This window comes from Ranitomeya imitator, chromosome 4 (assembly GCF_032444005.1).
Source record: "Ranitomeya imitator isolate aRanImi1 chromosome 4, aRanImi1.pri, whole genome shotgun sequence".
Taxonomy (NCBI): domain Eukaryota; kingdom Metazoa; phylum Chordata; class Amphibia; order Anura; family Dendrobatidae; genus Ranitomeya; species Ranitomeya imitator.
In genome coordinates this window covers 313,101,650-313,116,211 of record NC_091285.1, presented here as the reverse complement: position 1 = coordinate 313,116,211, position 14,562 = coordinate 313,101,650, and the positions used below count along the sequence as shown (strand labels likewise).

Sequence of the window (14,562 nt, the reverse complement as noted above, 5' to 3'; positions counted from 1 at the left end):
TCTGAACTTCAACTGCATCTGAATTGTTTTGTTGAAAATTCATTGTGGTAATGTCTATAACCAAAATTAGAAAAATGTTGTCTCTGTCCAAATATATATGGACCTAACTGTATATTCATTCAGATATATGCCGCAGCTTGAAATAATTGTTTATTAAGTCCTCACATGTGATTGGTCCTTCTTGATTTTACATACTCTCCCATGACTCCTAGATTTAGACTATGAGTATGAGCATTATTATTACTTCGGAAACACATCCATTTTCATGGCTATCATGTGAATCTTTTCCTTTGCAGAGTTTTTTTTTATCTATTGTTGTTATACAATAAAGAAGATTTTGTTATTTTATTCCTTGGATTTGCTGCTCTTTTTCTCTATATTTGTGAAGTGGACGGTGTGCTTGAGCATTGACATCCGTACACACTAAGCCAAGATCCTCTAGGTGGACTTTGGATTTGGTGAGCCTTCATACAAATCTTGTGTTTAATAAACAGTTATTTGAATAGTTTTCTTTCCAATTGTACCCATTTTGATGATGGGAATATCCCTTAAATTTAGAGTAATAAGTAAAAAAAAATTGGGGTGCTGAAGAAAATAAAGATCTAAATACCTAGAATTATATAATTATCACAATATCTTTCAGTGCATTTCAAATTGTGTATACAATGCGCAATATACTGTATGTCCCATTGAAGATCTTGGATAGAACCTATAATGAATCTGGAGCTTTACTTGTCAGAAAACCATATACAGCTTGGAAGTCACCAAATATATGTTTACATTATAAAGATATTTAGGCCAGTGTTTCATGTCTCAAGTTATCACATTTTTCTGTAACACCTATTATCTTATGTTTTTGACCTTGAAAGAAACATTCCTTTTGACCCGTGTTCACGTAAGTCATTTATATTTCTTTGTCTTTCTTTTGTTGAGTTTTGTAGGACATTACCATTAAACACATAATTTTTAGTTTTGGACCTGTTTACTAATAGATCTTAGTGCTATAGCTTATGTATGTTTTGAAGCATTTCATGTTAAATGGCGGAATACATTTTCTTCTTATGTTAGCTAGAGTACTCTGCATTAATTTGTGTCCATGATGAATATCTAAGAGTGTGGCGAATGCAGAGCACAAGAAAATGATCTGAAAGTCCTAGCAATGTTACCAACGATCTTGAATTTAATGAGTCGGTACTTGGCTCTGCAGACACATTTGCAGCATAAAAAGAGTGCACTTTAATTACAATATGGTTTCACAAGTTGTTTCTCTATTTTTCTGTGACTTTGACACAAGGAGTAATGTGAAACAGTGAAAACACAGCTTAAAGATACATTGTCAGCTTTCTGGGCTACAGTTTAAAGCAGGGGGACACATGGATCATATTAATATAGTATTTTCATACACTTTTGTTTGACCGGATCCTGTTTGGGTTTCAGGTTGCTGAGAGGTGACTTCAGGGTTTTATTGTCAATCAAAGGTGTTCTTTGCAGCCCTCCCTTCTCTAACCTCTTTTGACATCATTCTATCCATCAGTGTAATACACCCACCCATTCTGCAGGCAACGTCCATCAGCTCCAGAACGGTCCTTCCACTGCTCAGGAGAGATGAAATAAGCTTACCTCTCGCTCTCTTCCCCACTAGCCATTTAATTCCGAGACGGAGCTGAAGTCATTTGAGAATGTTCCAAGTCATTTTTTTTACCGTAGTTTTTAATTTCATATTACAGGAGTTGATCAGAGCCTGACAAAGAACTGTAGGCTTCAGATACATTACCAGACCTATTTCATATGTTTAACCCTGAAAAATAACCTTCTTCACCTTTTTTTCTTTTTGTCTCTAATGGGATTTTCTGTGCTAATATTGATATGCAGTGAGGGATTTTTAATATGAGCACCTTGTTCCTGGACATCTGGTTTGTTGCTCCTGTCATCTTGCTGTTTGTCACACCTGAAGCAACTACTTCATGGTGGTAAGTCTTTAGTTCTGATTTTTTAACTGTTTCTTTCTATGATATAGTAGTATAATTAGTAAAGGTTATATTTTGTATTGTAGGGAGATTTTTTTCTTCATCTGCTTTGTCTGGTAACACACTAGTTAATTTGGGTTCATAGCAGCTGTATCTCTAATTTCTAGCTTATGGTCATAAAATGTTCAGTTGTAATCCTATTCATCTTTTGCTCAGGTGTGTGTGTTGTAAATACTTGTATTATGCATCAAGCTTTATGACATATGTTGTTTTTTAATTAAAATATTTTCCATATTTTTTTACACCTTGAGAACATGCATATTACTTGTCCCTTTAAGCTTCTACTTTCTTTTGGCATGTATACCAGCCGAGCAGTATGATTTATCTGGCTCAATAACATTAAATCTGGAATATGCAGGAGAGCTCAGCATTTTAATGATTATTTTGTCTTAATCAGATAGTGCTATAATCCTGTCTTCTAGCTGCCTAAATATAATGCCATTTAATTTTTCCATTGCTAGTGAAATAAAGATATCACAACTTGTCGTACAATGGAGCGGTTATTGATCAGCAGATGTTATCCTATGGAATACTACTGGTTAACAGAATTGCTCTATATACCGAAAGGGTCAAATTACTTTTACCAGTCATACACATATTATCAAAAAATTATGAATCCTTTTTAAATTTACGACCCAACATGAACTGTTACCATTTTTCCACTGCATCATCATACGCACTCTCTCAAGCATGCCTATTGGACGGTAATATACGTTTGAGACATTTTAAAGATAGTTTCCGGTTTCAAATCAGGGATAAATGTGTTCTGATTTTTAAAATGTGGTTTAGGCCTGGCAAAAAGAAGAGTTAGAGATGCATTGTTTTTGGCTTTTTATGTAAATGCTACTATCTTGATAACTTGATTTCCTTGACTGATATAGCTTATCAAGCTATGCCTATCACTAATTAATTGATTGATGTTGAAGACTTCGTACATCCTTTATATGGAATATTCTGACTTCACAAGCTTAATAAAAAAATATGAATAGCTTAATGGTTTAATTGACTGGATTAATATTAAAAAAAATAAGATAATAGAGTATAAATAGTAAAATATACATAGGACCCCACACTCAGAAATCCTTCTTTTAGGTGAACTCATAAGGCAATGTATTTGACTTTTAAGGTGCCTTTCTAAACTTTCTTAGCTAATAGGGAACATCTGGGAAGAGATGATGTAATCTCCCTTTTAAGACTTGTCTATAATGATATGCTTCCACAGTGTACACTGCATACTGATTTTTATTCATTTTTTGCTTACGCTCTCCTCCTGTGTTTTTTTTTTTTTTTTTTTCGAAATCTACCTGCAGCTTCTTTGCTGTCATTGGAAATAACAGTGTGTAATAAGACAGCCAGTGAAATGCTGGTGACCTAACATGACTTTGTAATTTTTCAAATCATTTGTTAGATTTGCAAGAACTGGAATTTGTTTAGTGTGCTTTTTCAACCCACACATTCTTTTATTTAGCTAATGTACCATATTTTTAAATAAATGTTAAAATGCAAATGATAAGAACGAATAGCAAGAATTCTGACCTCATAGTGGACTTTTTTCACTTCTTCACTGTTAGCTTATAAAATTGCTTAACTTTGAACTTCACTTTCAGGAAAGGTATAATATGGATATAATTGCTTTAAAAAATGCTTTTCATTCAATTATTTTCATTATTCTATTTCTTTTATTCGGAGGGGGGTTGTACAACCATGAGCAATTTACTAATACTGTCAATACTTAATAATAATAATAATAATAATAATAATCTTTAGTTTTATATAGCGCTAACATATTCCACAGCGCTTTACCGTTTTACACACATTATGATCACTGTCCCCGATGGGGCTCACAATCTAAATGCTTGATTACGTTGTGAAATTTTTAAGTTGTCAAATAATTCAGAGATAAAGTAGGGCAATCAAAAAATATATGGTATACTTTTATGGTTTTCACATTCTCAATTTACTGGAAAAGTACAGCAGCTTAGAATGAAATACATTTAATGCTGATTTATAAAATGCATCGCACGTCCAGTTTACTGATCTGCTCAGTACTATATAATTAACTTTATGTAAGAATATATTTTGTGGCTGTTAGTGGAAAATCATGCCTTTCAGAAGTTGCTTTATTATTTGCTGACTTATAATAATCCAATTTTCCAAACTCTGTCAGGCTCTGTGTATAACACACATAATCAGAATATAATTAGTTTATTTTAAATACTTACATCAGTTGTACAGCTAGTATCCCAAATTGGTGTTGAAAGGTGCCCCAGCTGGCCATAGACTTGCAGATAATTTAATCTATAGTCTGACGTCTGCAACGGTCAGCAATTATATTGGGCACGTAAATGTGTTCAAGTCTCCTATGGCAAATAGGTGGGTTCTGTATGTTAGGAATCAATGAGCTTTACAGGTGCTTTGTGTTTGTGCTGTTTTTGAGAAATCATCATACAAATTCTGTCTGATTAAAAGCAAATCTAGGAACCACAGTTTTCTGCAAATATTCATAAATCATTTATCATGGTTGCTTTTCAACTATGTATCAGTTTCAGAAATAATTTCCATTAAATGACACCATAATTGTGTGCATATTGCTGCAAGTTGGGAACTTAAAAGGGTTGTCTTTTTCAGGTAGATAATGTTTAGAAGCCGAATATCATAAAGATTAAAACTTGATAATGTACATTACAATTACAGTGCTCCAAATCTCTAGCATGTTTTGGTTTCTAGTGCCTTTTTTTCTCGTGTTTTGTTTAGTAACCAAGTATCCATGTATATAGATAGATTAGGCAGGCTGTAGATTTCTTTATTTAATATACTTCCACACCACATTCTATTGCTGCTGGGTTTATTGTTTTACTACTTACAGATCACTTGTCAAATACGTTGTAGTCTCAGCTATATTCAGAAGTTTATATATTTTATACACTAAGCGCTCCCATTTACATTACATTAAAGTCAGCTGAACCCACTTTTATCTACAGGTTCGGCTGTCAGTCTAATGTGTTTGAAAGTGGCGGCTAAATGATGGTCAGGAGAGATGTTGATCGCACATGTTTGATTTCAAATTACCGATCACATTGTTCTCACTGATACATGTCAGCCGGAGGCGGTGGCTCACCCATAGAGAACACATGAGCCTTTGGCCGAGCGAGCGCTTCTGTGTATGGGAGTGTCGGCTCAAGCATCGTTTGCCTGACGGCAATCTAATGCCTATGGCCAACATAATAGCTAAAGAGCAACAACCAATTCAGATTTAATTGATAACATACCATTCCTCTATTAAGTAATGCTATGCTAACCCAATAAAAATATTTTTGTGTATGAATAGAGTTTATGGGGAACTCTCAGAAAGTTTGTGACTACTACTACTACTTGATAGTTCTCATCATGAAATCTCCAAAAGTGTCCTCATTAGCTCCCTCATTTTGTAATTTTTCACTTTGAACCTTATGCTAATGAAATATATAAAGTCAAGGGTTAAGTCAAGCTGTCAACTCTTTGTTGCCACTTTATATGGCTTTATTGATGTCTCTAAGAACAAGGCTTGTGATGACGGTCTATGTATCAAATAAAAAAGTATGGACAACTTGACTTTACTCTTCAGCATCTCCACCTCATTGACTGGATAGACTTAATTAACATATAATACAAGTAGGCATAGAACTTTTACTTTTGAGAAAAAATGTATGATTTTGAAACAAAATCATTCTAGTTAGTAACTTGTTTCGCTTCCTCGGGCTTTTATGATGGTCTGAACTCTGTGAGGCATGGACTTCTCTAATAAACAATATACTTCATCTAGTCAGTTATTGCTTTCTCAAGGAGAATATGATAGACCAACTTTGCAAGATTTAGCTATATAATGAACCAAATTCTTACATTTCCACCTTAAACTTTCCAAAAATTTGATATTCGGACAGTTTGCTGACCATACTACTTAATTTACCTTTCCTGAAGCAACACTTTAATATTCTGGCTATACACATGATTCATTGTCATCCTTACAAATGAATTCATCATCACAAAAATATTTTCTATAAATATCAAAAATTGCGTAGCAGGTTCACCACCTTTTTTCTCTTGTCAACTTCTTGAGCGGGGACTGCTATGTAAAAACATCCAATGCCTATTTATCATTAGGGTTCTCAGGTTAGATCACTTTAATGTTTGGGCTCAAGGTGTTGATAGGTCATGTGTTTTGCTTAATTTTTATGGTAAAAGTGGTCAAAATATTGGTGCACTGTTCTTTGAGTTTTGAGATAATTGCATCTTCCCTTTTATTTTACACGTAGTCACATATTATAAATGAGTGGGTTAATTTTTTTTAAGTAAGTACGGTTTATTGTTCTTGATCAGTGTTTGTTATTTATTACTGAACACCACTTTAATTTTATCAACCCCACTCCATGATTGCTTCTTTGTAGCCCATTGTTATCTTGTTTTCTTCTAAGTGTTTTTTTTGTGGTTTTCATTTTCCTTTTTTTGATATATATTTTTATTCCAGTTTACTGTGTGGTTTTCATACAGTTTTTCCTTGAGGCATCTATGCACTTTAGAATACATCTGCCAAAACTGCCAATATGATCGAACTTGGGTGACAATCTAATGTGTGTGGGATCGTCCTGACATGAATCTAGCATATCTGATTCCAGACAGCTGATCATTTTGTTTTGGTAAAATAATCCACCGGTCAGAAGAGTCTGGCAATGGCTCCCTTGTAGAGAATACGGGACTGCTTGGCAGAGCAAGGCTCATGTGTATGGAGGAGTCAGGAAAGATAGTTGTCGGCGGAATGATTAGCCAAACCATTGTTTGGTCAACAGCTATCTATTGCGTATAAGTTCCTTTAGTCTTCCAGTATGATTTGTTCTTATAACCTTCCTGTACTATTTTGTACTTGCTCCATATTTATACATACACTGAATGCAAACAGTTACCATCTTTTGCCACATTGTTTCCACTGATAACCCTGATAATAGCGTCTGAAAACACTCACAAGCACTCCTTTGTGAAAGTGGACTAATGATGATGATCGAGTAAATGCAGGCTTATTTGAATTTGAGTTCGTTAAGCAACCTTGTCATGCAGGCCGACCAAAATTGTATGTGCACAGAATTATTGATAATATGATCTTTCTGTTCAGTATCATTGTTTTCAGAGGCACATCTCCTGTTTTCATAGGTTGATGTACTGCCGATGACAATGATTTTTATGCGGACATGAATAATACAATCACACATTGAATAAGTGTTTTGATCTTTCATTAGGTGATTACTGTCATGTTTACATGAACCGATCAATGAACAAGTGTTTCAGCAGAACAGTGAGTTGCAGGTGGTATTGCCGTTAAGGTCAAGAAAGCATCTGAAAAGCGAGTGATCGAGCTTGCGAGTGTTTTGCTCCAAAAACCTGTGTGCATTGTTGGGCGCATATCTCCCGAACACTTTAAATATACTTTTTTTTCTGTTCAGGTCACTGCAGTGTTGTACCTGACGTACTGTAGTTATACTTCTGTATTGTAGCTATATCTAAATGGCCAATCACATTGTGCTAAATAGATATATTATAAGATATCAATGAAGTTTACTAGAGTTATGAGTTTTTAGGGTGTTGCATAGGTAATTAATTAGAGGTGTAAGTACCCAATTAAGTAGTTTTAAATAGCAGCTTTAGGAGGCTTGCAATGCTTTCCAAACAGAGCAGTGAAATGCAGGTTGTGTTGCAGCCAAGGAAAAGAAAACATCTTGGAAAGGGACTGGAAAAGCAAGTGAGTATCTTTTTATCTCAACTGTGTGACTAGAGATTCAGTGACTTTGGATTTAAGTAGTTTAGAAGAGAGTGACGTGTATTTAGTCACTGATTTTATTAGTACATATTCTTGTTTATCTGTTCCATCCTATTAGAAAAACCGGGCTCTATGATTTACCATACCAATGCCATCCAGTGTACATATTGGTGCATGTATGCTAGCTTTGAACAGCCATTAGATGGTGCATACTGATATACATGCTGAGATACACTGACAATATGGAAAGGAGTTTGCTGCTTATTGAGTAGGTGTTCACGGGGCTTGATGTTGGAGAGGATGGTAACGTGGAGCTGCAGGACAATGAGGTAGCTAGTTGAGTGACAGAATGAAGGGTAGAGGGAAAAGTGTCAGGGAAGCTAGTCCTGATCTGGCACACCCCAACATGTTTACTAAGTTGGAACATGAGGAGGATGTCAGTAGAGGGGTAGCACTGCTGCAGCAAAACATGTCCTCTGAAAGCCAAGGGATAACTGTCTGGAGTTGAATAGGAAGGCAGGGCAGCACACACAAGTACTTGTAGTGAGGTATTCAATTATTATTAGGAGAGCAAACATTGCAATCTGTCACAAATACCCAGATTGTTTAACAGTGTTTTGTCTTCTTGGCCCTCAAATTCAGCACATCACAGATTGGATTGTCAGATTACTGGGAGGGACTGGTGAGGACCCAGCGGTCGTGGAGGCACATTGGCCCCAATGATGAAGATAGAGGTAGATAAAGGGTCCTTAAAAATGATTTCATGGATTTAGACCATAAGCTCAAGTACCTCAAAGGATGCATTCTCCTAAATGCTACTTGTATCACTAAATTAGGGAGCTGTTTAAGCAGCTCAGGAATTGGTACAGGAAGGAGGGTTTTCTGGTTCCTACAGAACTAGTAACATAGTTAGTAAGTAAGGCCGAAAAAAGACATTTGTCCATCCAGTTCAGCCTATATTCCATCATAATAAATACCCAGATCTACGTCCTTCTACAGAACCTAATAATTGTATGATACAATATTGTTCTGCTCCAGGAAGACATCCAGGCCTCTCTTGAACCCCTCGACTGAGTTCGCCATCACCACCTCCTCAGGCAAGCAATTCCAGATTCTCACTGCCCTAACAGTAAAGAATCCTCTTCTATGTTGGTGGAAAAACCTTCTCTCCTCCAGACGCAAAGAATGCCCCCTTGTGCCCGTCACCTTCCTTGGTATAAACAGATCCTCAGCGAGATATTTGTATTGTCCCCTTATATACTTATACATGGTTATTAGATCGCCCCTCAGTCGTCTTTTTTCTAGACTAAATAATCCTAATTTCGCTAATCTATCTGGGTATTGTAGTTCTCCCATCCCCTTTATTAATTTTGTTGCCCTCCTTTGTACTCTCTCTAGTTCCATTATATCCTTCCTGAGCACCGGTGCCCAAAACTGGACACAGTACTCCATGTGCGGTCTAACTAGGGATTTGTACAGAGGCAGTATAATGCTCTCATCATGTGTATCCAGACCTCTTTTAATGCACCCCATGATCCTGTTTGCCTTGGCAGCTGCTGCCTGGCACTGGCTGCTCCAGGTAAGTTTATCATTAACTAGGATCCCCAAGTCCTTCTCCCTGTCAGATTTACCCAGTGGTTTCCCATTCAGTGTGTAATGGTGACATTGATTCCTTCTTCCCATGTGTATAACCTTACATTTATCATTGTTAAACCTCATCTGCCACCTTTCAGCCCAAGTTTCCAACTTATCCAGATCCATCTGTAGCAGAATACTATCTTCTATTGTATTAACTGCTTTACATAGTTTTGTATCATCTGCAAATATCGATATTTTACTGTGTAAACCTTCTACCAGATCATTAATGAATATGTTGAAGAGAACAGGTCCCAATACTGACCCCTGCGGTACCCCACTGGTCACAGCGACCCAGTTAGAGACTATACCATTTATAACCACCCTCTGCTTTCTATCACTAAGCCAGTTACTAACCCATTTACACACATTTTCCCCCAGACCAAGCATTCTCATTTTGTGTACCAACCTCTTGTGCGGCACGGTATCAAACGCTTTGGAAAAATCGAGATATACCACGTCCAATGACTCACCGTGGTCCAGTCTATAGCTTACCTCTTCATAAAAACTGATTAGATTGGTTTGACAGGAGCGATTTCTCATAAACCCATGCTGATATGGAGTTAAACAGTTATTCTCATTGAGATAATCCAGAATAACATCCCTCAGAAACCCTTCAACTAGGCCACCTTCTTTGTTGACTAGAGGATTTTTGCTTAGGAAGAGCCACACCTCAAAGTGTAGAGTGCAGCTGCGCTGGGCAAAAAAAAGTCTAGAAGGTTGGAGGAGTGTTTAAACTAGAGAAAGAGGGTTGGGAGGCAATTACTGTACCAGAGTCACCTGGATGTAAGTTACAAAAGTGGGGTGGCATGGAGGAAAGGGTTAGAGAAGTAAATACAGAGAATATGAATAGAGATACTTAAAGTGCATGTATACTAACAAAATGGAGGAATTAGATTGAATATTGTTGGAAGAGAATTATGATATAATGAGGATAACAAAGACTTGGCTGCATGACAGCTATAAATGGGCTGTTAAGCGGGTTATCTGTGAACTTTATTTTTTGCGTAGAGGGCTAAGAACTAACAGGCAGGTAATTACTACCTACCTGCCTCTTTTGCACAGGGACAATCTCTGGCAGCTGAGACCGCAATTTCTCTGCTTCATTTCACGTCTCCTTAACAGAAAAACTCTTCAGTTCTGCTCTGTAATGGTGGGTGACCGCAGACATCATGCTGAGTGACAGCTCTCTACCTGCAGATAGATAGCGAAAAGCAGTTGACAGAGCAAATAAAATATTACAAGTTTATGAATAACAATCTTATTTTAGGGTATCAAACATATTTAAGTTCCCCTAAAAATTAATTTTAATATATCCATTGAAATTACCTAAATAGTGACAACATACAAAGCGACACAACAAAATACAATTAAAATACGGTACAGAAACATCTTACTGCAGTGTGAAGATGTCTCAGGATAAGTGATCCAACCAAATCAATTTTAGGGATGACAATTTTCCTTAATAATGTCACTTACCTTAGTCGCGGAGGTTGGCACCCTAGATAAACAAGAATGGTGACCCCGCTTCTCGACAGCTGACCTTTGTACACCCTCATCTGTTGTAGGTGGGCCCAATATCTAAATATCTAAATGTGCCACAATAAAGATTTTATATATATATATATATATATATATATATATATATATATACAGTGGGGCAAAAAAGTATTTAGTCAGTCAGCAATAGTGCAAGTTCCACCACTTAAAAAGATGAGAGGCGTCTGTAATTTACATCATAGGTAGACCTCAACTATGGGAGACAAACTGAGAAATAAAAATCCAGAAAATCACATTGTCTGTTTTTTTAACAATTTATTTGCATATTATGGTGGAAAATAAGTATTTGGTCAGAAACAAACAATCAAGATTTCTGGCTCTCACAGACCTGTAACTTCTTCTTTAAGAGTCTCCTCTTTCCTCCACTCATTACCTGTAGTAATGGCACCTGTTTAAACTTGTTATCAGTATAAAAAGACACCTGTGCACACCCTCAAACAGTCTGACTCCAAACTCCACTAGGGTGAAGACCAAAGAGCTGTCAAAGGACACCAGAAACAAAATTGTAGCCCTGCACCAGGCTGGGAAGACTGAATCTGCAATAGCCAACCAGCTTGGAGTGAAGAAATCAACAGTGGGAGCAATAATTAGAAAATGGAAGACATACAAGACCACTGATAATCTCCCTCGATCTGGGGCTCCACGCAAAATCCCACCCCGTGGGGTCAGAATGATCACAAGAACGGTGAGCAAAAATCCCAGAACCACGCGGGGGGACCTAGTGAATGAACTGCAGAGAGCTGGGACCAATGTAAAGCCAAAAACATCACTGCTCTAGAGGAGATCTGCATGGAGGAATGGGCCAACATACCAACAACAGTGTGTGGCAACCTTGTGAAGACTTACAGAAAATGTTTGACCTCTGTCATTGCCAACAAAGGATATATTACAAAGTATTGAGATGAAATTTTGTTTCTGACCAAATACTTATTTTCCACCATAATATGCAAATAAAATGTTAAAAAAACAGACAAAGTGATTTTCTGGATTTTTTTTTCTCAGTTTGTCTCCCATAGTTGAGGTCTACCTATGATGTAAATTACAGACGCCTCTCATCTTTTTAAGTGGTGGAACTTGCACTATTGCTGACTGACTAAATACTTTTTTGCCCCACTGTATATATATATATATATATATATATACAGCTGTGCTCAAAAGTTTACATACCCTAGCAGAATTGTTGCTTTCTTGGCTTTTTTTCAGAGAATATGAATGATAACACCAAAACTTTTTCTCCACTCATGGTTAGTGGTTGGGTGAAGCCATTTATCGTCCAACTACAGAGATTCATATTCTTTGAAACAAGTCAGAGAAGCAAAAATTCTGCCGGGGTATGTAAACTTTTGAGCACAACTGTGTGTGTGTATATATATATATATATATATATATATATATATATATATATATATATATATATATATATATATATATATATATATATATATATACACAGGACCCAGGATGGTCCAAAAGTAGGTGGACAGTATGTGTAATAGGGTTATGAAGGAGGAGATTTATCACATATGGTGCAAAGTGAAACTGACTCAGTTGCCCCTAGCAACCAATATATATATATATATATATATATATATATATATATATATATATATATATATATATATATATATATATATATATATATATATATATATATATATATATATATATACACACATAGAAAAAAGGAACAGCACAATTTCAACTTATCTTCAGGTGCAGGGCCCCAGGATAACAGTCCATGTATCCAAATAATCCATACGTCAAAAAATGAGGCAGCACTCCATGTAGTCAATGTTCAACTTTGTAGGATTTAATCAACCCACTGTGCAGGGCGACGTTTCGGCTCAGACTGAGCGTTTCTCAAGCTTGAGAAAGGCTCAATCTGAGCCGAAACGTCGCCCTGCACAGTGGGTTGATTAAATCCTACAAAGTTGAACATTGACTACATGGAGTGCTGCCTCATTTTTTGACGTATATATATATATATATATATATATATATATATATATACACAGTGCCTACAAGTAGTATTCGACCCCCTTCAGATTTAGCAGGTTTACACATTTGGAATTAACTTGGCATTGTGACATTTGGACTGTAGATCAGCCTGGAAGTGTGAAATGCACTGCAGAAAAAAAGAATGTTATTTCTTTGTTTATTTTTTTTTAAATTGTGAAAAGTCTTTTCAGAGGGTCATTTATTATTCAACCCCTCAACCCACCAGAATTCTGTTTGGTTCCCCTAAAGTATTAAGAAGTAGTTCAGGCACAAAGAACAATGAGCTTCACATGTTTGGATTAATTATCTCATTTTCCAGCCTTTTCTGACTATTTAAGACCCTCCCCAAACTTGTGAACAGCACTCATACATGGTCAACATGGGAAAGACAAAGGAGCATTCCAAGGCCATCAGAGACAAGATCGTGGAGGGTCACAAGGCTGGCAAGGGGTACAAAACCCTTTCCAAGGAGTTGGGCCTACCTGTCTCCACTGTTGGGAGCATCATCCGGAAGTGGAAGGCTTATGGAACTACTGTTAGCCTTCCACAGCCTGGACAGCCTTTGAAAGTTTCCTCCCGTGCCGAGGTCAGGTTTGTCCGAAGAGTCAAGGCTAACCCAAGGACAACAAGGAAGGAGCTCCGGGAAGATCTCATGGCAGTGGGGACATTGGTTTCAGTCAATACCATAAGTAACGTACTCCACCACAATGGTCTCCGTTCCAGACGAGCCCGTAAGGTACCTTTACTTTCAAAGCGTCATGTCAAGGCTCGTCTACAGTTTGCTCATGATCACTTGGAGGACTCTGAGACTGACTGGTTCAAGGTTCTCTGGTCTGATGAGACCAAGATCGAGATCTTTGGTGCCAACCACACACGTGATGTTTGGAGACTGGATGGCACTGCATACAACCCCAAGAATACCATCCCTACAGTCAAGCATGGTGGTGGCAGCATCATGCTGTGGGGCTGTTTCTCAGCCAAGGGGCCTGGCCATCTGGTCCGCATCCATGGGAAGATGGATAGCATGGCCTACCTGGAGATTTTGGCCAAGAACCTCCACTCCTCCATCAAGGATCTTAAGATGGGTCGTCATTTCATCTTCCAACAAGACAACGACCCAAAGCACACAGCCAAGAAAACCAAGGCCTGGTTCAAGAGGCAAAAAATTAAGGTGTTGCAGTGGCCTAGTCAGTCTCCTGACCTTAACCCAATTGAAGACTTGTGGAAGGAGCTCAAGATTAAAGTCCACATGAGACACCCAATGAACCTAGATAACTTGGAGAAGATCTGCATGGAGGAGTGGGCCAAGATAACTCCAGAGACCTGTGCCGGCCTGATCAGGTCTTATAAAAGACGATTATTAGCTGTAATTGCAAACAAAGGTTATTCCACAAAATATTAAACCTAGGGGTTCAATAATAATTGACCCACACTTTTATGTTTAAAATTTATAAAAATTTAACTGAGCAACAAAACTTTTTGGTTTGTAAGATTTATGCATCTGTTAATAAATCCTGCTCTTGTTTGAAGTTTGAAGGCTCTAACTTATTTGCATCT

The 14,562-nt window shown here is 37.1% G+C and overlaps 1 protein-coding gene across 1 annotated transcript in view; it reads left to right on the top strand.

The window, feature by feature from the left end:
- Window positions 1-1,557: 1,557 nt before the first annotated feature.
- The window catches only part of WNT2 (Wnt family member 2), a 207,027-nt gene continuing 194,022 nt past the window's right edge, over window positions 1,558-14,562 (top strand). Inside the window, exon 1 of the mRNA XM_069764851.1 lies at window positions 1,558-1,970. Within this exon, the coding sequence (XP_069620952.1) occupies window positions 1,888-1,970 (83 nt within the window). The 5' untranslated portion in view covers window positions 1,558-1,887. The remainder of the gene's footprint in view (window positions 1,971-14,562) is intronic.